The sequence below is a fragment of the Trichomycterus rosablanca genome, chromosome 11 (assembly GCF_030014385.1).
Source record: "Trichomycterus rosablanca isolate fTriRos1 chromosome 11, fTriRos1.hap1, whole genome shotgun sequence".
In the NCBI taxonomy this organism is placed as follows: Eukaryota; Metazoa; Chordata; class Actinopteri; order Siluriformes; family Trichomycteridae; genus Trichomycterus; species Trichomycterus rosablanca.
This window is the reverse complement of record NC_085998.1, coordinates 19,350,968-19,374,857: the sequence shown is the minus strand read 5'-3', so window position 1 is coordinate 19,374,857 and position 23,890 is coordinate 19,350,968. Positions and strand designations below refer to the sequence as shown.

Here is a 23,890-nt window from a genome sequence, read left to right as displayed (position 1 = left end):
AAGTGACATTTAATCATTAGATCTAGCCCTATTTGTCTGGGCACCTCGGCTGTGACAATGAAAATAGAAAAAAGTACCCACTATGCCTTGATGTTTTGAGAAATGGGCATTTAACTTTACCTCAGGGTTTAAACGGATGTAGGATAAGAAGAAATGTAGGCCAAATCAAATTGAGGGAATATTGAAAGAGGAGTGAGAGATGGATAAAGAGAGAGAGCAGAGCTCAGTGATGTGAACCAGTAAAGTGCAATGAACTTTATACAAGCCTGACAGCAGGCTAACCATACTTTATGTACACAGGAGGCTCTTTTTCTGAGGGCACATGCATACAAGCTTGACTACACACACACACACACACACACACACACACACAGTTAAACTAACAATTAAACATAACTAATTATAAAATTATAAAAAAGTTATAATTATAAAAAACAAGCCAACAGTCAGGCAAAAACAGTTGCAGAATGACCTGAAAGTGACTACAACGTCAGTTAAACAGAAAACAATAAGCACCGCAATGAACCGCTTCACTATCATCTTAATATAATTAATATAATGTTAATTATATGAGCCGCTCAGGTGGCGCAGCGGTAAAACACGCTAGCACACCCGAGCTGGGATTTCGAATACATCGTATCGAATGTCAGCTCTGCCATCCAGCTGGGCTGGGCGGCTTCATGAACAATGATTGGCTGTTGTTCATAGGGACTCCATATAACTGAGCAAATTACGGCTTTTGCCGGATGATTGATGGCGTCTGCACAGAGTTGAGGAACATTTCTGATCAGGGTGTGGCTCTCTGTGCGCAAAGCTGATTGGCAGGTGATTTTCATGCAGGTGAAAAGATGCAGTCAGCTACTGCACACATGTCGGAGGGGGCTGTGCAAGTCTCGCTCTCTTCAATCAAGGCAGAGGTCAGCTCCAGGGGGTGTGTGGCTCTCCGTGCACAAAGCTGATCGGCATATGAACTCGCCTTGTGCAGGTGAAAAGATGCAGTCAGCTACTGCACACATGTCGGAGGGGGCTGTGCAAGTCAAGTCTCGCTCTTTTTAATCAAGGCAGAGGTCAGCTCCAGGAGGGGTGTGGCTCTCCGTGCACAAAGCTGATCGCCATATGAACTTGCCTTGTGCAGGTGAAAATATGCAGTTAGCTACTGCGCATGTGTCAATAGGGGCGGGGGTCAGCTCCAGTGGAGAGGAAGCATAACGCAATTGGGTACAAATTGGTTTCCCTAAAATCAGGAGAAAAAGGGAAATTATAATTATAATTAAAAATTATGTAATTATTATTGTAGCCTAGCGGTTAAGGTACTAAACTAGTAAGTAGAAGGTTGCCGGTTCAAACCCCACCACTGCCAAGTTACCACTATTGGGCCCCTGAGCAAGGCCCTTAACCCTTAATTGCTTGAATTTAGTGTAAGTTGCATTGGGTAAAAGCGTCTGCTGGTCAGTTGTAGCCTAGTGGTTAAGGTACTGGACTAGTAATCTAAAGGTCCCTGGTTCAAGCCCCACCACTGCCAGGTTGCCACTGTTGGGCCCTTGAGCAAGGCCCTTAACCTACAATTGCTTAGACAATATATACTGTCACAGTGCTGTAAGTTGCTCTGGATAAAAGCGTCTGCTAAATGTCAAAATGTAAAAACGTAAATGCCAAAAAATGTATATATAATGTATATGTATATAATAAATCACTTGCATTTAAACATATATTTTTCTTGCATATAAATAATGTACATAATGTTTGTTTATATTTATCAATACCAATCCAAAATACATTGTGCACAGTTTTTAAATAGATTACAAGTGTAACAAAAACAGTGATTTAATATTTGTTTTCCTCACTCAATTAACATACTAATTGGATGTATACTGTACATGTTACAACCTGCAGTCCTAGTGAACTATCCTACTAGAAATACCAAAGCAACCAATTAGTAAGCATATAGCAATACACATATCCTAGCAACACTTTCTTTTGTTTTTTATGCATTTATTTATTCTAGGCTTATTATAATCCTAAACTGATTACAGACATGGAGCTATTAATTGTATGGCATTATTTACAATTAATTATGTACACTCACTTAGATCTAATGGTAAACAACAGAAGACACCTCAAAAAACACCTCACACATTGCATATGATTTATTCTATACCCTAGATCTTATCCACATTTACACAGTAAGTGTGGCAGTAATGTAAAATAGGATTGGTGTTCACGTACATTTGACTATCTAGTTAAAATCATAATTTGAAAGGAACAACAAGAAACATTTTGTTACATTTTTATAGACTTGAGTAAACAGATACAAAATCAAACAGTACCTCTTAATAGCCAGAGCCAAAATAACTAGACCTCCCATAGCATTGTGTATCTGTGTGTGAAATGATGAAACTCCTTAGAATCCTTTACAAAGCACCTTTAACTTTTCCAACAAACCCCAGTGAACAATCTATTCTGCTCTGAAAGTCACCAGCTGCAACCTCCCATCACTCACTGAGCTACACCAATTTAGAGCAGTTAATCAGGACACCGGGGTTGTCTCAAAACCCTTCACCTTGGCCATTGCTTATTTCAGATACTATTACTAGTAAAGCTTTAAGGTGGACAAAATCAAAACCAACATATATCTTAGATTCACTCTTAAGGGGAGGAAAGTGTGCTTCAGAGTGACGTTTATAGCTACATCATACAATGTACATCTCTTAGTATTCATACAAGTTTGCAATGCCTTTGCACAGATATGTAAACTGTTTAATGTTCAGTCTTATTACAGTTAATATTACAGCCGGCTCCAACCCAGACATACCCTACTAAAAAGCACTTACATATACAATACACAGAATTATTGTATTGTATATTTTTATAGCCTGCCTCATTTACGCTTTATAGTAATTTATGCTTTATTTAGGGTGGCACTGTGTCTCAGTGAATAGCACTGTCGTCTTACAGCATTAATGTCCTGGGTTCAATTCCGAGGTGGAGCGGTTCGGGTCGTTTCAGTCCTTAACCCTCAAATGCTCTAAAGACAATATCCTGTCACAGTACTGTAAGTCGCTTTGTTTAAAAGCGTCTGCTAAATGCCAAAAATGTAAATGTGAGGTGAATTGGAGATACAAAATTGTTTGTGACTGTTTGACATTAAAAACTCAGACTAATGAATCTTGCATAACCAGTAACTACCTGTCCTGTCATAAATGTAACCAAAGTAAAACATGATGTTAAAATCCTAATAAATACAGTGGTACGTTGTAACTCGAAGTCCCCTAAACTCAAAATCTTTGAAACTTGATGCCCTTTTTCGAGAAATTTGTACCCTTAAACTCGATGTTTTCCTTAAACTTGACGTGTTCGACTGCCGCCGTGTTCAGCGCTTGGCTTGAGCAGTGCGATAAAATGTCATCAAAGTGCGAATATGAGACGATTCTACATTTGTGTGGGATAACCGCCAATTTTACTCTGAAAGCAATCACGTGTATCTGTGTTTAACTGGATTTTCCTCCTGTTTTACTTTTAAACTTGTGTTATAGCTTGGGGTTCTGAGAAATTGTGAGAATCAGTATCAGAATTATGAGAAATTGTATCAAAAACAACCCCATTATTTTACATTAGCCTAAAATATATGCAGTTCCACAAGACCATGGAACGCATTAACAGGTTTCCCATCCATCCTTATGGGAAAAAAAAAAACTTACAAACTCAATGCCACTCCCAGAAACAGCTGACGTTGAGTTTCAAGGTACCACTGTTTAAGGATATTGCTAAATTGTTGGGTGGCATACTATGACATTGCCATGTTGTTATATTGCCAGTGTTTGCCTATGGAAATTTCATGGCTCAACGTTAGCACACTAATTTGAAGTGTACGCATACTTTTGGCCATACTTTGTATAATTCATAGGCTCACAGTTACACTTCCAACAGCCAAAGTTAAATATTTCATGCATTGATACAGCTTTGATATCTGGACAGTGGCCATAAATATAAGCGAGTTCTGTTCAGCGGTATTGTGTGTGTATGTGTGTGTGTTGGTGTGCAAATCTGTCTCTTTTTTTTGTGTCTTAGTGCTTGTTTACTGAGGTGTTGTAGGAGGAGGTGGTATTTCTAATGAATGGAGAGAAAATGATCTCACCCTCAGTTCTCACCCTCTCCTCAGGCTCTTCACTGATCTCAATTAATCAGTCGTGTCCTTTCTCATGAATTAATATTTGTTGTGAGTTGTGGCTGAAGGATTAATGAGCATGTGGGTGAATGTGAACGTGCTCGTGTATATTTGTATGCAAGTGCATATTCCAATATGCACACTTGCATACAGAAATGGCTGAAAGCATGTGCACTTTTACCTACAAGCTTCCTAATGAGTTTAGTCATTTAGAGTAAAATTTAGTTTAGAAATTATTAGTCATTATTATGTCATGTTAATGTGGTTTAAGTTCTGTGACAGTCAGAACTTACCTTCTTTCATCTTCAAATAGCTGTTGCAAATCTTCAAGGCTGCTTATCTGCTGTCTTTATTTTGCTGCAGTATGAATCTACAAATGTCTGAATCAAAGGGTAGACCATGTCTCTAAAACTTGGAGTGGTGCTTCTCTTTGTCAGAGTGTAAATGATTTTGTGCAGGTACCGAAAAAAGAAACACCCTAATTATTAAATATTCAAACCACACTTCACCGTGGTTTGAATACACTTTGATCTCCTGAATGCCATAATTTTCAAACTAGTTGTCTTCTGTGAAATGCATTCCAAGCACTTTCCTTGTTTAGCTTCCTGAGAAGTGGTTAAGACATGGCTAATGTTTTTTTTTTCACCTGTTTGGTGCATTTGCTGAATTTGGCAAAGCATTTGTCATGTGCTGCTACCTTAGAACCTTCAGTTTAGTAATTATCTGTTGCTGAGAAAGACCCTTTTTACTTAGACAAACTATATGACTTTTAACACATTCAGTAAATTCATGAATTTATGTGTTATATTCCATTAATATATTAATTTGAGTATATATATATATATATATATATATATTAGTATATATTAGTATATATATTTCATGCTGTTCTTCAATGGTCAGGACCACCACAGAGTAGGTATTATTTGGGTGGTGGATCAATCTCAGCCCTGCAGTGACACTGACATGGTGGTGGTGTGTTAGTGTGTGTTGTGCTGATATGAGTGGATAAGACACAGCAGCGCTGCTGGAGTTTATAAACACCTCACTGTCACTGCTGGACTGAGAATAATCCACCAACCAAAAATATCCAGCCAACAGCACCCCGTGGGCAGCGTCCTGTGACCACTGATGAAGGTCTAGAAGATGAGCAATTCAAACAGCAGCAATAGATGAGCGATCGTCTCTGACTTTACATCTACAAGGTAAACCAACTAGGTAGGAGTGTCTAATAGAGTGGACAGTGAGTGGACACGGTATTTAAAAACTCCAGCAGTGCTGCTGTGTCTGATCCACTCATACCAGCACAACACACACTAACACACCGCCACCATGTCAGTGTCACTGCAGTGCTTACAATGATCCACCACCCAAATAATACCTGCTCTGTTGTGGTCCTGTGGGGGTCCTGACCACTGAAGAACAGAGTAAAAGCAGGCTAAAAAAGTATGTAGAGAAACAGATGGACTACAGTCAGTAATTGTAGAACTACAAAGTGTTTCTATATGGTAAGTGGAGCTGATAAAATGGACAGTGAGTGTAGAAACAAGGAGGTGGTTTTAATGTTATGGTTGATCGGTGTATGTATATATTACATAGTACAATATAATTATATAACATAATGCTAGTATGTTTGAAATGTTCTGATAAACACCTAAAGCAATGATACAAGTAAACATTAATTCCAGATTAAGTCAATTTGAGTGTCCAGAATAATCAAGGAAGTTACTCTGTTTGTCAGCTATCATTAAGAGTATTTTTATAACACTAGTAATCCAGAACTGCTTTATAAATTGCCTACACACCAAAGACCATGACTAGATGTCAGATAAAACAAAAAGCATGGGTTTTAATTTAGTCCATCAATGCTAATCTTATGATAATGTAAAACAAGTACTGGAACACTGAAAGGTTTAAAAAATACTCTGCCTGACTCTACCATGGCAATGATGTTCTCTGCATTGTACATGCTATTGGATCATACTAACGTTTGTATCAAGACCTCTGTTTTGAAAGTGATACAACATTGTATTGTACAACAAGTATTTAAACCCCTTAAACACACACACACAAATTAATAAATACATACATTTAAAAAATAATACTTTGTAGTCTATGAGAAAAAGAAGGTAAAGTACAAAATTATTTAGCCATTTGTTTTACTTGTTTCTTATTGAGCCTGAGATGATTTCAAAGTAACTAATCTCTCTCTCTCTCTCTCTCTCTCTCTCTCTCTCTCTCTCTCTCTTCTCCTACTCTTCCTCCCTCTTCCTCTCAGTCTGCTTTCTTCTCTCTCTTTTGTCATTTTCCTCTTTCTTTTCTAGGTAACACTTTAATGAAGTAACAGATCTACTAACAGTCTTTCAAAAGGTGACCCTTCACAACAAGTATGGGGTCACCATGGAAACCACTTCTCCTGCTGTCAATTATCAGTGGCCTGGCAGGTAGGAGAGCAGTAGAGTGATGGAGAAATTGTTTCTTCCTCCTCTCTATCTGTGTCTTTCTCCCTCTATATATCTGATTCTGTTATTTTCTGATGTGTAATTTTGTCTATTTAACACTGAATTATGTAATATAATTCACACTGTTTATGTAAATTATATGAAATAGAATTGTAATCAGCATTAAAATAAGACCTACCAATCCCATTTGTATGGAAAACTGTGAAACAATCAGTATGTGTAGAATAGTAAACAATATTCCTTATCAAATCCATGACTTGATAAAGTGTGCAAGGTCAAGGGGTGATTACTTTTTAAATCTGCTGTACAGTTGCATTCGGAAGTATTCAACCCCCTAATATTTTATTAGGGTGTATAGAATTGAAAAAAATTATTTTGATCATTCATAATTTTAAGATTATTTTAAGTGGGGAAACATCATCTTCAAGGAAGGAATGTTGTCGGAAAAAAATCTTGAATGATCGTGATCGGCGATCAATTAAACGTAGAACTGAGAGATATGTTTAATAGTGAAAGTAAGAGCATTTCCACACGCACAATGCAAAGGGAACTCAAGAGATTGGGACTAAACAGCTGTATAGCCTTAAGAAAACCACTTGTCAGTGAGGCTAACCGACAAAAACGGCTTCAATTTGCTAGGGAGCATAAAGATTGGACTCTGGTGGTCTGATGAGTCCAGATTTACCCTGTTCCAGAGTGATGGGCGCATCAGGGTAAGAAGAGAGGCGGTTGAAGTGATGCACCCATCATGCCTAGTGCCTACCGTACAAGCCTGTGGGGGCAGTGCTATGATCTGGGGTTGCTGCAGTTGGTCAGGTCTAGGTTCAGCAACGTTATTTGCCCAAAGACTGAGGTCAGCTGACTACCTGAATATACTGAACGACCAGGTTATTCCATCAATGGATTTTTTTCTTCCCTGATGGCACGGACATATTCCAAGATGACAATGCCAGGATTCATCGGGCTCAAATTGTGAAAGAGTGGTTCAGGGAGCATGAGACATCATTTTCACACATGGATTGGCCACCACAGAGTCCAGACCTGAACCCTATTGAGAATCTTTGGGATGTGCTGGAGAAGACTTTGTGCAGTGGTCCAAATCTCCCATCATCAATACAAGATCTTGGGGAAAAATTAATGCAACTCTGGACAGAAATAAATGTTGTGACATTGCAGAAGCTTGTGGAAATGATGAATCGAATGCGTGCCATAATCAAAGCTAAAGGCGGTCCAACGAAATATTACAGTGTGTGACCTTTTTTTTGGCCAGGCACTGTATATACTCAGTACTTGTAGAACATCTTTTTGCCTAGTTAACCTCTAATGAGTGATTTTTGTAATTGCTGACACGTTTCTGGCACCTCTTTTGTAGACTCTTCATTCTTCCTGTGCTAAATCTTACAGTTCATTGAGTTTTGGCTTTCATCCAGGGTTTGGTTTACTTATAGTGCTTTTCCACTAAAAGAACTCTGGTTCTTGAACCGGTTCTGTTCGGGTTCCTTCGATTCTTGATGTTTTTTTTAAAGAGCGGGCCCACATTTCCACCAGTTTGGGAGCCAGACATGCGTCATCAATGGTAGGCGTTGCACAACAAAAGTAAAGACTAATAACATGATGGCAGAGCAAGTAAATTACTTGTGAGCATTTGTGCTGTTGTTACAGATGTTAGTTTTTAAGCAAAAAGCATCGCTTAACTATTAGTCGTGTTTGTCGGCATTGTTGCCATCTTTAGTGCTTTCAAATTAGAAGAGTTTTGTGCTTCGCTCTTACTGTGACCCTCAGCACAAATTGCGGCTTTTTAGTAAAACATCACTAGTGTTCCATAACACGAACATCCATTTATGTGAAATAACCATAAAATCCACTCTGAAAGTGTCCACATACAGTATATCTGTGTTTAGCTGTATTTAGTTCACAAGTGGTGGTTATGCAGCTCGGGATAGTCGATAAAGCTTAACGTAAAAAAGCTTAATGTGGCCTAATGTACTACAAGTCGACATAGGAACACTAAACTTCTTTCAGTTATTACTGGTTATAAGTGCTCTGTACTGCTGAAATTAATCGGTCGTTGTTGTAGTCTGGGTTGTTTTACCACGTCGGCGCTTGGAAAATATCAGCGGCAAACTAGCTCAAAATTCAATCAGGTGAACTTTAAAAAATGGAAGTGCAGCGCAGCAGCGCAAAAGCAGACGCCCACAGATGACGGCATGGTTTAACCTAAAAAACATAGTATTCTGTGGTGCCAGCTGCCTCTTTTCTCCAAATTTTTCCCCAGTTTTCTCCCCTAATCTAGTCGTATCTAATTACCCTGATTGCGTTACGCTTAATCTCTACCGATACAACCCTCCACTGCTGACTAAGGGGTTTCGCAACTGACACACGCCCCCTTCGATTGTACCGATTGTATCTTTTCACCTGCAAGAGGTGAGTTCATATGCAAATCAGCCTTGTGCACAGAGAGCTACACCCTGATCAGCATTATTCTCCAACTCTGCGCAGGTGCCATCAATCAGCCAGCAGAGGTCGTAATTGCACCAGTTATGAGGAACCCTGGTCCGGCTCATCCCACCCTGAATAACAGTCAATCGATGGCAGAGCTGAGATTCGACACAATGTATTTAAAATCGCATCTCTGTTGTGCTAGCGTACTTTACCACTGTGTTACCAAAGCGGCCGAGATTATTGTTTTGGTGGGATGTCTAATTATCACCTCAGTTTCTCCACAGAAGGTATAACATTCCTCCTTAAAATGCCTTGGTATTTCTGAGAATCCATGATGGCAGTCACGTGGTAAAGACTGCAGCAGTTAAACATACATTCTCACATTATCACTGACCCACCTTCATGCTTGACCATGGGGATAGTATTTGTCTTGCGTAAGCCTCACATTTCTTATGGTAAAACATTTAGCACTTTCAATGTTTGCATTTCTTCTCACAACACTTAAACAATGTTTTGGCACTGGGAATACCAAGCAATGAAGTGTTTCAGGTGTTATGTTGTCCCATTCTTCCTGCAAACATGTCTTAAGGTGTGCAGCAGTAAAATGGCTGTTATTGTCATGTTTTTTTTGTCAGGTACCTCGTACCATCTTCGTCTGCAGCCAGCCATTTGTAACATGTGCAGCATGTGGTCTTGTTGACAAATGTGTGGAAGGCAGCATATGTTGCTCTAAAATCTCTTTGTACTGTGCTGCATTGTGTACATTACCTTTGTCAAGGGCACTGACACAACACCATACCATGACAGACCCCTGCCTTTGGACTTGTTGCTGATGTCTGGTTGGTCCTTTTAGTCTTTGGTCCAGAGCACAGAGCATCCATTTGGAATACTTTGGAACACACATTTCCACTGTGTGGTGGTTAGGGCTGCAGCTATCGAATATTTTTGTAATCGAGTATTCTATCGATTATTCCAGCGATTAATCGAGTAATCGGATGAGAAATACTTTTGCTTTAATAAAGAGCAAAAGTAAATACATATAAGATTAAATAAGACATATGTCTCTTAAAACAAACTGCACATTTTTATTCCTTGCATACAGTACAGTTTAAAGAGAAACAGTTGTCCACCGCGTATTCATTGAACTGTACTTGAAAAGTACCTGGATTAAGACCTGTTCAGTACTGTTTAAGTATGAGATTTCGGATGCAGCCCTCGGCTTCTTCACGTCACCTGACCACAGCGTGAAACACCGTGAGCTGTATATAGTTGTATGGATTAAAAGATGCCTCGATGCGAAAAATTGTAATCGATGATTTTCTCGAGGAATTGTTTTAGCCCTAGTGATGGTCCATTCCAGATCCCTCTGAGTCCAGAAAACTTGCTGCTGCTTCTGGATGTTGTAATTCCATCTAATGATGCATTTAATGCTAGTATGCACTGTAGAGGGAGAAATATGCAAATCCCTTCTGATCATTTGGGGAACAATGTTTTTAAAGATTTCAGTATTTTTTATGCATTTGTTGACAAACTGGAGATCCTCCGCCCATCTTTTGCCCCTCAAAGACTTACCCTGGATACAGCTTTTGTACAAAATCAGGATTAACATATGGAATTTTCTGTTGTCGTAATGAGGTTACATTGTTTGCTGCTGTGCCATAAGATTGAATTTTTTCCAGAGTGCTCCCAATGTTTCTAGGAATGTTCAAGGTCTTGGAAATCTTCGTATACCTGTTGTTCTTTTGGTGCATTCACCTGCTTGAAGTTGTAGCCTAATTTTTTTATCTTTTTGCTTTTCTTTACCTTATTTTGGAATGTGTTGCAGGCCAGGTGGTGTCTGAATAAACATTTTAGCACTGATAGAGAAAAACAAGGATAGACAGAGCAAGAGAAATGGACGAAAAAAGAAAGATGAGGGCTGGTTATTGAATTATGTCATCTGAGACTCCTGCTGTGCTTAAAAATAAAAGTGTCAGCTTGACTCTTAATCGAAGATGAAGAAAAACACATGGGGTTTGAAAAAGAGAAAGAAATTAGTGACCTGTGTGGACTTCTGACCTGCAAATGCAGCAATTTCTTTAAAGTTTGATCAGTCAGTGACAAATCCATAACCTGTTAACCTGTTGGATCTGCAGAAAACTACTCTCCTACACTCTTACATACAGCTCGACATGTCAGTGCTTTTAGTTTAGTTTTATTTACTATTATTATTATTATTATTTTATTAGCAGCATGTTTTAGCTCCAGCAGCTCCAGTGATTTGCATTTTAAAGCTAAATGGGTGCTCATATTACAGTTTTATCCTAACTGAAATAGTACAGGCTTTGTCTAACATCAGTGTGCACAGATTTACAAACACATACACACACACACACACTCTATAATCTTGTATAAAGATTCTGCACAGCTCCATATAATTGTCATGGTCTTGGAATACAGTTGTCTTACAAGCTCATGGTCAGATGTCCAATGTTTGCAATTTTGTGTTAATGAAAGGAAGTATTTTAACCTACCGGTTTCCTCGACTCTTTACAAAAACTGTTGTTCAACAGTCTATTATGAATCGAACTGTAGGTACATATCTGATAATGCATAACATTATGACCACTGACAGGTGAAGTGAATAACATTGATTATCTCTTCATCACGGCACCTGTTAGTGGGTGGGATCTATTAGGCAGCAAGTGAACATTTTACCCTCAAAGTTGATGTGTTAGAAGCAGGAAAAATGGACAAGCGTAAGGATTTGAGTGAGTTTGACAAGGGCCAAATTGTGATGGCTAGACAACTGGGTCAGAGCATCTCCAAAACTGAAGCTCTTGTGGGGTGTTTTTGGTCTTCGGTGGTCAGTATCTATCAAAAATGGTCAAAGGAAGGAACAGTGGTAAACTGGCGACAGGGTCATGGGCGGCCAAGGCTCATTGATGCACATGAGGTCCGATCCAACAGAGGGCCTACTGTAGCTCAAATTGCTGAAGAAGTTAATCTCTGGTTCTGATAGCAAGGTGTTAGAATACACAGTGCATCGCAGTTTGTTGTGTATGGGGCTGCGTAGCTGCAGACCAGTCAGGGTGCCCATGATGACCCCCTGTTCACCACCGAAAACACCAACAATGGGCACATAAGCATCGGAACTGGACCACGGAGCAATGGAAGAAGGTGGCCACATCACGTGTGCGTCGCTTACCTGGAGAACACATGGCACCAGGATGCACTATGGGAAGAAGGCAAGCCGGTGGAGGCAGTGTGATGCTTTGGACAATGTTCTGCTGGGAAACCTTGGGTTCTGCTATCCATGTGGGTGTTACTTTGACACATACCATCTACCTAACCATGTACACCCTTTCATGGAAACGGTATTCCCTGATGGCTGTGGCCTCTTTCAGCCTCTTTCTCAATCCAATCGAGTACAGTGGGGCCACTGATTGTGCAAGTTCTCCTACTTAGAAAGATGAGAGAGGTCTGTAATTTTCATCATAGGTACACTTCAACTATGAGAGACAAAATGAGAAAAAAAAATCCAGGAAATCACATTGTAGGATTTTTAAATAATTTATTTGTAAATTATGGTGGAAAATAAGTATTTGGTCAATAACAAACAAGCAAGATTTCTGGCTCTCACAGACCTGTAACTTCTTCTTTAAGAAGCTGTTCTGTCCTCCACTCGTTACCTGTATTAATGGCACCTGTTTGACCTCGTTATCTGTATAAAAGACACCTGTCCACAGCCTCAAACAGTCAGACTCCAAACTCAACCATGGCCAAGACCAAAGAGCTGTCGAAGGACACCAGAAAGAAAATTGTAGACCTGCACCAGGCTGGGAAGAGTGAATCTACAATAGGCAAGCAGGTTGGTGTGAAAAAATCAACTGTGGGAGCAATTGTAAGAAAATGGAAGACATACAAGACCATTGATAATCTCCCTTGATCCCGTGGAGTCAAAATAATCATGAGAACGGTGAGCAGAAATCCCAGAACTACACGGAGGGACCTGATGAATGACCTGCAGAGAGCTGGGACCAAAGTAACAAAGGGACCATCAGTAACACACTACGCCCAGAGGGACTCAAATCCTGCAGTGCCAGGCGTGTCCCCCTGCTTAAGCCAGTACATGTCCAGGCCCGTCTGAAGTTTGCCAGAGAGCATATGGATGATCCAGAAGAGGATTGGGAGAATATCATGTGGCCAGATGAAACCAAAATGGAACTTTTTGGTAAAAACTCAACTCGTCGTGTTTGGAGGAAGAGGAATGAGTTGCACACCATACCTACTGTGAAGCATGGGGGTGGAAACATCATACTTTGGGGCTATTTTTCTGCAAAGGGGACAGGACGACTGATCCGTGTTAAGGGAAGAATGAACGGGGCCATGTATCGTGAGATTTTAAGCCAAAACCTCCTTCCATCAGTGAGAGCATTGAAGATGGAACGTGGCTGGGTCTTCCAGCATGACAGTGATCCCAAACACACCGCTCGGGCAATGAAGGAGTGGCTCCATAAAAAGCATTTCAAGGTCCTGGAGTGACCTAGCCAGTCTCCAGACCTCAACCCCATAGAAAATTTGTGGAGGGAGTTGAAAGTCCGTGTTGCCCAGCGACAGCCCCAAAACATCACTGCTCTAGAGGAGATCTGCATGGAGGAATGGGCCAAAATACCAGCTACAGTGTTTACAAACCTGGTGAAGACTTACAGGAAACGTTTGACCTTTGTCATTGCCAACAAAGGTTATGTTACAAAGTATTGAGTTGAACTTTTGTTATTGACCAAATACTTATTTTACACCATAATTTACAAAAAAATTCTTTAAAAATCCTACAATGTGATTTCCTGCATTTTTTTTCTCATTTTGTCTCTCATAGTTGAAGTGTACCTATGATGAAAATTACAGACCTTTTTGACCCCACTGTATCTGTGGGATGTTCTGGACAATCAAGTCCGATCCATGGAGGCCCCACCTCACAACTTACAGGAGTTAAAGGATCTGCTGCTAACATCTTGGTGCCAGATACCACAGCACACCTTCAGAGGTCTAGTGGTACAGCACTAGTCCATGCCTCAACGAGTCAGGGCTGTTTTGGCAGCAAAAGGGGGACCAACACAATATTAGGAAGGTGGTCGTAATGCTATTCCTGATCAGTGTATATTCATAATTTTGCCTTTATCCTAACTTTATCCTAAACAGACACACATATTTCAATACACACTCTTGTAAACTGTTGTAGTATGTTTAAATTTCTAGATGGATTGAATTCAGTTGTAAATGTGTTGTGTAGTTAGGCTGTATGACTGAGAGTGTTCTGTGGCAGGAGGTCTGTACTGCTGTCTCACAGGAGAAGATCTTTTACAAAGGGGCCTGGGAAACTGTCCATGCTTTGTGAAAGGGGACAATGTTTTGTTGCAGTTTGGCTCTGAATTTAGTTGTTTAAAATTTGGGGTGAGGGAATACGTATTTGTGCTCTGTTTCTGGCAGTCTGTGTGTGTGGGGGAGGGATGTATGTGTGTGTAAATGTACGATATCACAATCTGTTGCTGTCTTTAGTGGTTGGATAGATGGTCCTTTGGGCTATCCATCATTAAACAGCCTTGGCGAGTCTTTGTCTTCATGCCAAAAGCAATCACAATGAAGCAACAATTATATCTGAAATGTCGGCTTGGTGTGAATGATTCTAAACAGCAAGCAAAATCATGCATATTTTCTTTTGTCTTCAACACCTAGGAGTCACAGTGGACTGGGTTATTTTCATCTGCCATTATTCACCTTATTTTGTTTAAGAATTGCTTTCTCTGGCATGTGGAACACTTTAATGAGGCAATATTTGCAAGTTTGTGTTAATGAAAGGCAGTGTTTTCACTCATTATTTGGCAGCTGAATGTTTAATGATGTTGTTTTTTAATTGTACTTCTTTGGGAGCTGCTACATTAGCGGTGCCTATTCATACACACCGTTGCAAGGTCATGTTTGAATGTATTTTAAACGTATTTAAATTTGTACATTAATTACTTATTTTTCTACCTTTTTCCCTTGACTGTTTACAAAATGGGATGGAAAAGAAATGGTGGGGACAAAATGTTCAACAAAAAGTTCAACAATCTACAATGAATCAAACTGTCTGCATATGAGAACGTTTGGCAGAGAAACAGAAACAAAAAAGCTAAAGTTAAATTATTTTGTCAGAAACGCTTGACACAATGTGTGGACAAAAAAATATTGCCTTAATTTTTATATATATAATATAGGAATAATGCTAATCAGGGTGTGGCTCTTCGTACACAAAGCTCATCCACATATGAACTCACCTTGTGCAGGTGAAAAGATGCAGTCGGCTACCGCACACGTGTTGGAAGGGCCGTCAGTCTATCTATCTGTATATACAGTATATATACTGTATATATATATATATATATATACAGTGTATCACAAAAGTGAGTACACCCCTCACATTTCTGCAAATATTTCATTATATCTTTTCATGGGACAACACTATAGACATGAAACTTGGATATAACTTAGAGTAGTCAGTGTACAGCTTGTATAGCAGTGTAGATTTACTGTCTTCTGAAAATAACTCAACACACAGCCATTAATGTCTAAATAGCTGGCAACATAAGTGAGTACACCCCACAGTGAACATGTCCAAATTGCGCCCAAATGTGTCGTTGTCCCTCCCTGGTGTCATGTGTCAAGGTCCCAGGTGTAAATGGGGAGCAGGGCTGTTAAATTTGGTGTTTTGGGTACAATTCTCTCATACTGGCCACTGGATATTCAACATGGCACCTCATGGCAAAGAACTCTCTGAGGATGTGAGAAATAGAATTGTTGCTCTCCACAAAGATGGCCTGGGCTATAAGAAGATTGCTAACACCCTGAAACTGAGCTACAGCATGGTGGCCAAGGTCATACAGCGGTTTTCCAGGACAGGTTCCACTCGGAACAGGCTTTGCCAGGGTCGACCAAAGAAGTTGAGTCCACGTGTTCGGCGTCATATCCAGAGGTTGGCTTTAAAAAATAGACACATGAGTGCTGCCAGCATTTCTGCAGAGGTTGAAGACGTGGGAGGTCAGCCTGTCAGTGCTCAGACCATACGCCGCACACTGCATCAACTCGGTCTGCATGGTCGTCATCCCAGAAGGAAGCTGACGCACAAGAAAGCCAGCAAACAGTTTGCTGAAGACAAGCAGTCCAAGAACATGGATTACTGGAATGCCCTGTGGTCTGACGAGACCAAGATAAACTTGTTTGGCTCAGATGGTGTCCAGCATGTGTGGCGGCGCCCTGGTGAGAAGTACCAAGACAACTGTATCTTGCCTACAGTCAAGCATGGTGGTGGTAGCATCATGGTCTTGGGCTGCATGAGTGTTGCTGGCACTGGGGAGCTGCAGTTCATTGAGGGAAACATGAATTCCAACATGTACTGTGACATTCTGAAACAGAGCATGATCCCCTGCCTTCAAAAACTGGGCCTCATGGCAGTTTTCCGACAGGATAACGACCCCAAACACAACCTCCAAGATGACAACTGCCTTGCTGAGGAAGCTGAAGGTAAAGGTGATGGACTAAACCCAATTGAGCACCTGTGGCGCATCCTCAAGTGGAAGATGGAGGAGTTCAAGGTGTCTAACATCCACTAGCTCCGTGACGTCATCATGGAGGAGTGGAAGAGGATTCCACTCCGTAGCAACCTGTGCAGCTCTGGTGAATTCCATGCCCAGGAGGGTTAAGGCAGTGATAATAATGGTGGTCACACAAAATATTGACACTTTGGGCACAATTTGGACATGTTCACTGTGCGGTGTACTCACTTATGTTGCCAGCCATTTAGACATTAATGGCTGTGTGTTGAGTTATTTTCAGAAGACAGTAAATCTACACTGCTATACAAGTTGTACACTGACTACTCTAAGTTATATCCAAGTTTCATGTCTACAGTGTCGTCCCATGAAAAGATATAATAAAATATTTGCAGAAATGTGAGGGGTGTACTCACTTTTGTGATACACTGTATATACATATACAGTGTATCACAAAAGTGAGTACACCCCTTACATTTCTGCAGATATTTAAGTATATCTTTTCATGGGACAACACTGACAAAATGACACTTTGACACAATGAAAAGTAGTCTGTGTGCAGCTTATATAACAGTGTAAATTTATTCTTCCCTCAAAATAACTCAATATACAGCCATTAATGTCTAAACCACCGGCAACAAAAGTGAGTACACCCCTTAGTGAAAGTTCCTGAAGTGTCAATATTTTGTGTGGCCACCATTATTTCCCAGAACTGCCTTAACTCTCCTGGGCATGGAGTTTACCAGAGCTTCACAGGTTGCCACTGGAATGCTTTTCTACTCCTCCATGACGACATCACGGAGCTGGCGGATATTCGAGACTTTGCGCTCCTCCACCTTCCGCTTGAGGATGCCCCAAAGATGTTCTATTGGGTTTAGGTCTGGAGACATGCTTGGCCAGTCCATCACCTTTACCCTCAGCCTCTTCAATAAAGCAGTGGTTGTCTTAGAGGTGTGTTTGGGGTCATTATCATGCTGGAACACTGCCCTGCGACCCAGTTTCCGGAGGGAGGGGATCATGCTCTGCTTCAGTATTTCACAGTACATATTGGAGTTCATGTGTCCCTCAATGAAATGTAACTCCCCAACACCTGCTGCACTCATGCAGCCCCAGACCATGGCATTCCCACCACCATGCTTGACTGTAAGCATGACACACTTATCTTTGTACTCCTCACCTGATTGCCGCCACACATGCTTGAGACCATCTGAACCAAACAAATTAATCTTGGTCTCATCAGACCATAGGACATGGTTCCAGTAATCCATGTCCTTTGTTGACATGTCTTCAGCAAACTGTTTGCGGGCTTTCTTGTGTAGAGACTTCAGAAGAGGCTTCCCTCTGGGGTGACAGCCATGCAGACCAATTTGATGTAGTGTGCGGCGTATGGTCTGAGCACTGACAGGCTGACCCCCCACCTTTTCAATCTCTGCAGCAATGCTGACAGCACTCCTGCGCCTATCTTTCAAAGACAGCAGTTGGATGTGACGCTGAGCACGTGCACTCAGCTTCTTTGGACGACCAACGCGAGGTCTGTTCTGAGTGGACCCTGCTCTTTTAAAACGCTGGATGATCTTGGCCACTGTGCTGCAGCTCAGTTTCAGGGTGTTGGCAATCTTCTTGTAGCCTTGGCCATCTTCAGGTAGCGCAACAATTAGTCTTTTAAGATCCTCAGAGAGTTCTTTGCCATGAGGTGCCATGTTGGAACTTTCAGTGACCAGTATGAGAGAGTGTGAGAGCTGTACTACTAAATTGAACACACCTGCTCACTATGCACACCTGAGACCTAGTAACACTAACGAGTCACATGACATTTTGGAGGGAAAATGACAAGCAGTGCTCAATTTGGACATTTAGGGGTGTAGTCTCTTAGGGGTGTACTCACTTTTGTTGCCGGTGGTTTAGACATTAATGGCTGTATATTGAGTTATTTTGAGGGAAGAATAAATTTACACTGTTATATAAGCTGCACACAGACTACTTTTCATTGTGTCAAAGTGTCATTTTGTCAGTGTTGTCCCATGAAAAGATATACTTAAATATCTGCAGAAATGTGAGGGGTGTACTCACTTTTGTGATACACTGTATATATATATATATATATATATATATATATATATCTATACTGTATACAGTATATATATACAGAGAGAGAGAGAGTAGACAGATAGATAGATAGATGATAGATAGATAGATAGATAGATAGATAGATAGATAGATAGATAGATAGATAGATAGATAGATAGATAGATAGATAGATAGATAGATAGATAGATAGATAGATAGATATAGATTTTTCACTAGCACACCAGCAATGGGATTTTTAACTCCACAAGTTCGAATCTCAGCTATGCTATCTGTCAACTGGGTGTCCCCTAGCAGGCACAATTGGCAGTGCCTGCAGCAGACAAAATTGGCCATCAGTCTGCTGGCTGCAAAAGACCGGACTAATAAGTGGGTGGGGTCTGCAACGCTGTGTAAGGACCCTGGTTAGCAGTTTGAGGCGCTTGTACAGAAGTGGAGGAACATGGAGATCTGTGTGTGACTCTCTGTGCGTGATATCCGGACTCATGTGCGAATCCACCAAAGTATGTGCAAATAAGAAGGGGTTGAGGGCACACGCATCGGAGGGAGCATGGGGCTGACAGAGCAGCGGGAAGACTAAATGGCTACACTAAAGTTGGAGGAAAAAGAAATAAAAATTTTAAAGAGTACACCTCACACCAACCTCATTTAATCCTCATTTAGCTGTAGAATGGGTGAAGAATGTGTCATAGTTTTGGGCTATTTTGCTGCCTCAATGTCTGCACTGCTTGCAATTACAAAAAGGAGCAAAGATTTATGTCAAAATTTTGTCAAAATGTGAGAAGAGCTCTTGTCACTTGTAGCTTAATCAGTCTGCTGGGTGGGAAATGAAAGTGCATCAACAGCAGTTGTGTCAAAAGAAGCAGGATCTTAATCCAGCACAGAGGCTGTGACATTACCAGAATACTGCATTTATTCAGTGAACCTCAAAGGGGTCTTCAATGAATTTTTAATGTGAAATTGATTAGAGTTTACATAAGTATTTACTATCCTGAATGAATAAGTATTAATAATAGGTGACATTGTCTATAAAGACATGAACAGTAATAATTTAATAATGTGTGTGTTATTTGTTAAGGCAGATTGGGCTTGTCTGTAATAATTACTTGGATGAAGATCAGACAATGTTAACTAAATTATTTATGCAAAAATGAGTCCACACAATGAGTTTATTATTTTTTTCCTGCAACTGTGTATTGTACAGAAGAAATATGGAAGGTAGAGATAGAAAGAAACATAAAGAGCTGACATACTCCATGTTGATGATCCACTGGAGAGAGCCAGACTCACCAGCCATTAGTTCTGTTCTGTGCTTACACACAGAAAAATAAATGGCTGTCCAGGCAGCCTACACAGAGCAGTAAATAACGTACATGAGGACTTCTTAGCTCCTGATTTAAAGCATACTGAAGTGCAACTGTCAGACTAGGTGTTTAGATTGAGAAACCTCAACAACTTTCCAAATCTCATTATAGTTTTGTGCAGATGTGTGTACAATTCTTCTTGGAGATTTCTCTGTGGAACTTCTGCTGGTCATAAAATTAGAATATCATGAAAAAGTTGATTTATTTCAGTAATTCCATTCAAAAAGTGAAACTTGTATATTATATTCATTCATTACACACAGACTGATATATTTCAAATGTTTATTTCTTTTAATGTTTATGATTATAACTGACAACTAATGAAAACCCCAAATTCAGTATCTCAGAAAATTAGAATATTGTGACAAGGTACAATATTGAAGACACCTGGTGCCACACTCTAATCAGCTAATTAACTCAAAACACCTGCAAAGGCCTTTAAATGGTCTCTCAGTCTAGTTCTGTGGGCTACACAATCATGGGGAAGACTGCTGACTTAACAGTTGTCCAAAAGACGACCATTGACACCTTGCACAAGGAGGGCAAGACACAAAAAGTCATTGCTAAAGAGGCTGGCTGTTCACAGAGCTCTGTGTCCAAGCACATTAATAGAGAGGCGAAGGGAAGGAAAAGATGTGGTAGAAAAAAGTGTACAAGCAATAGGGATAACCGCACCCTGGAGAGGATTGTGAAACAAAACCCATTCAAAAATGTGGGGGAGATTCACAAAGAGTGGACTGCAGCTGGAGTCAGTGCTTCAAGAACCACCATGCACAGACGTATGCAAGACATGGGTTTCAGTTGTCGCATTCCTTGTGTCAAGCCACTCTTGAACAAGAGACAGCGTCAGAAGCGTCTCGCCTGGGCTAAAGACAAAAAGGACTGCTGAGTGGTCCAAAGTTATGTTCTCTGATGAAAGTAAATTTTGCAATACCTTTGGAAATCAAGGTCCCAGAGTCTGGAAGAAGAGAGGAGAGGCACAGAATTTACGTTGCTTGAGGTCCAGTGTAAAGTTTCCACAGTCAGTGATGGTTTGGAGTGCCATGTCATCTGCTGGTGTTGGTCCACTGTGTTTTCTGAGGTCCAAGGTCAACGCAGCCGTCTACCAGGAAGTTTTAGAGCACTTCATGCTTCCTGCTGCTGACTAACTTTATGGAGATGCAGATTTCATTTTCCAACAGGACTTGGCACCTGCAGACAGTGCCAAAGCTACCAGTACCTGGTTTAAGGACCATGGTATCCCTGTTCTTAATTGGCCAGCAAACAGAGAAAGATGCGATACGCCAGACCCAACAGAGCTGAAGGCCACTATCAGAGCAACCTGGGCTCTCATAACACCTGAGCAGTGCCACAGACTGATGGACTCCATGCCACGCCACATTGCTGCAGTAATCCAGGCAAAAGGAGCCCCAACTAAGTATTGAGTTCTGTACATGCTCATACTTTTCATGTTCATATTTTTCAGTTGGCCAACATTTCTAAAAATCCTTTTTTTGTATTGGTCTTAAGTAATATTCTAATTTTCTGAGATACTGAATTTGGGGTTTTCATTAGTTGTCAGTTATAATCATCAACATTAAAAGAAATAAACATTTGAAATATATCAGTCTGTGTGTAATGAATGAATATAATATACAAGTTTCACTTTTTGAATGGAATTACTGAAATAAATCAACTTTTTCATGATATTCTAATTTTATGACCAGCACCAGTGTGTATATACAGTGTATCACAAAAGTGAGTACACCCCTCACATTTCTGCAAATATTTCATTATATCTTTTCATGGGACAACACTATAGACATGAAACTTGGATATAACTTAGAGTAGTCAGTGTACAGCTTGTATAGCAGTGTAGATTTACTGTCTTCTGAAAATAACTCAACACACAGCCATTAATGTCTAAATAGCTGGCAACATAAGTGAGTACACCCCACAGTGAACATGTCCAAATTGTGCCCAAATGTGTAGTTGTCCCTCCCTGGTGTCATGTGTCAAGGTCCCAGGTGTAAATGGGGAGCAGGGCTGTTAAATTTGGTGTTTTGGGTACAATTCTCTCATACTGGCCACTGGATATTCAACATGGCACCTCATGGCAAATAACTCTCTGAGGATGTGAGAAATAGAATTGTTGCTCTCCACAAAGATGGCCGGGGCTATAAGAAGATTGCTAACACCCTGAAACTGAGCTACAGCATGGTGGCCAAGGTCATACAGCGGTTTTCCAGGACAGGTTCCACTCGGAACAGGCTTCGCCAGGGTCGACCAAAGAAGTTGAGTCCACGTGTTCGGCGTCATATCCAGAGGTTGGCTTTAAAAAATAGACACATGAGTGCTGCCAGCATTTCTGCAGAGGTTGAAGACGTGGGAGGTCAGCCTGTCAGTGCTCAGACCATACGCCGCACACTGCATCAACTCGGTCTGCATGGTCGTCATCCCAGAAGGAAGCTGACGCACAAGAAAGCCCGCAAACAGTTTGCTGAAGACAAGCAGTCCAAGAACATGGATTACTGGAATGCCCTGTGGTCTGACGAGACCAAGATAAACTTGTTTGGCTCAGATGGTGTCCAGCATGTGTGGCGGCGCCCTGGTGAGAAGTACCAAGACAACTGTATCTTGCCTACAGTCAAGCATGGTGGTGGTAGCATCATGGTATTGGGCTGCATGAGTGTTGCTGGCACTGGGGAGCTGCAGTTCATTGAGGGAAACATGAATTCCAACATGTACTGTGACATTCTGAAACAGAGCATGATCCCCTCCCTTCGAAAACTGGGCCTCATGGCAGTTTTCCAACAGGATAACGACCCCAAACACAACCTCCAAGATGACAACTGCCTTACTGAGGAAGCTGAAGGTAAAGGTGATGGACTAAACCCAATTGAGCACCTGTGGCGCATCCTCAAGTGGAAGGTGGAGGAGTTCAAGGTGTCTAACATCCACCAGCTCCGTGATGTCATCATGGAGGAGTGGAAGAGGATTCCAGTAGCAACCTGTGCAGCTCTGGTGAATTCCATGCCCAGGAGGGTTAAGGCAGTGCTGGATAATAATGGTGATCACACAAAATATTGACACTTTGGGCACAATTTGGACATGTTCACTGTGGGGTGTACTCACTTATGTTGCCAGCCATTTAGACATTAATGGCTGTGTGTTGAGTTATTTTCAGAAGACAGTAAATCTACACTGCTATACAAGTTGTACACTGACTACTCTAAGTTATATCCAAGTTTTATTTCTATAGTGTTGTCCCATGAAAAGATATAATGAAATATTTGCAGAAATGTGAGGGGTGTACTCACTTTTGTGATACACTGTAAATATACCCCGATCAGCCATAACATTAAAACCACATCCTTGTTTCTAACCTTACTGTCCATTGTAGTTCTACAGTTACTGACTGTAGTACATCTGTTTCTCTGCATGCACTGTAAGCCCGGACTTTATATTTAATCAAACATTTTTAGTACAACATACATAAATTATTTAAGTTTTTTTGCTCTACTATAAAATGCAGAGTACATTGTACTAATTTGAGTACACATTTAAATGTGCTAAAAGATTTAAGTTTACTAAACAAAAAAAATGACTTTTCTATCAGATTAACTTAAAAAAGTTAAGTTAAGGTAATAAAACAGAAAAACGCCCCCATTTACATGTAAGTCCGTCTTTTTTCAGCTTGCTGTTGGTGAATCAGGCAGCCATTTGTTTTAACTTTTGAAACCTGTTGTTGCAAATTACTTTTTTGCAAAAGTAAACTTGTCTTCCTGAAATGTCTTTTGTGAAGTGGAACCTTTGTTAAACTAA

General features: G+C 40.6%; 1 protein-coding gene across 1 annotated transcript in view; it reads left to right on the top strand.

The window, feature by feature from the left end:
* The first annotated feature begins 6,554 nt into the window (after positions 1-6,554).
* Positions 6,555-23,890, top strand: part of cntn5 (contactin 5) — a 221,663-nt gene continuing 204,327 nt past the window's right edge. The window contains exon 1 of the mRNA XM_063005082.1: positions 6,555-6,609. Within this exon, the coding sequence (XP_062861152.1) occupies positions 6,555-6,609 (55 nt within the window). The remainder of the gene's footprint in view (positions 6,610-23,890) is intronic.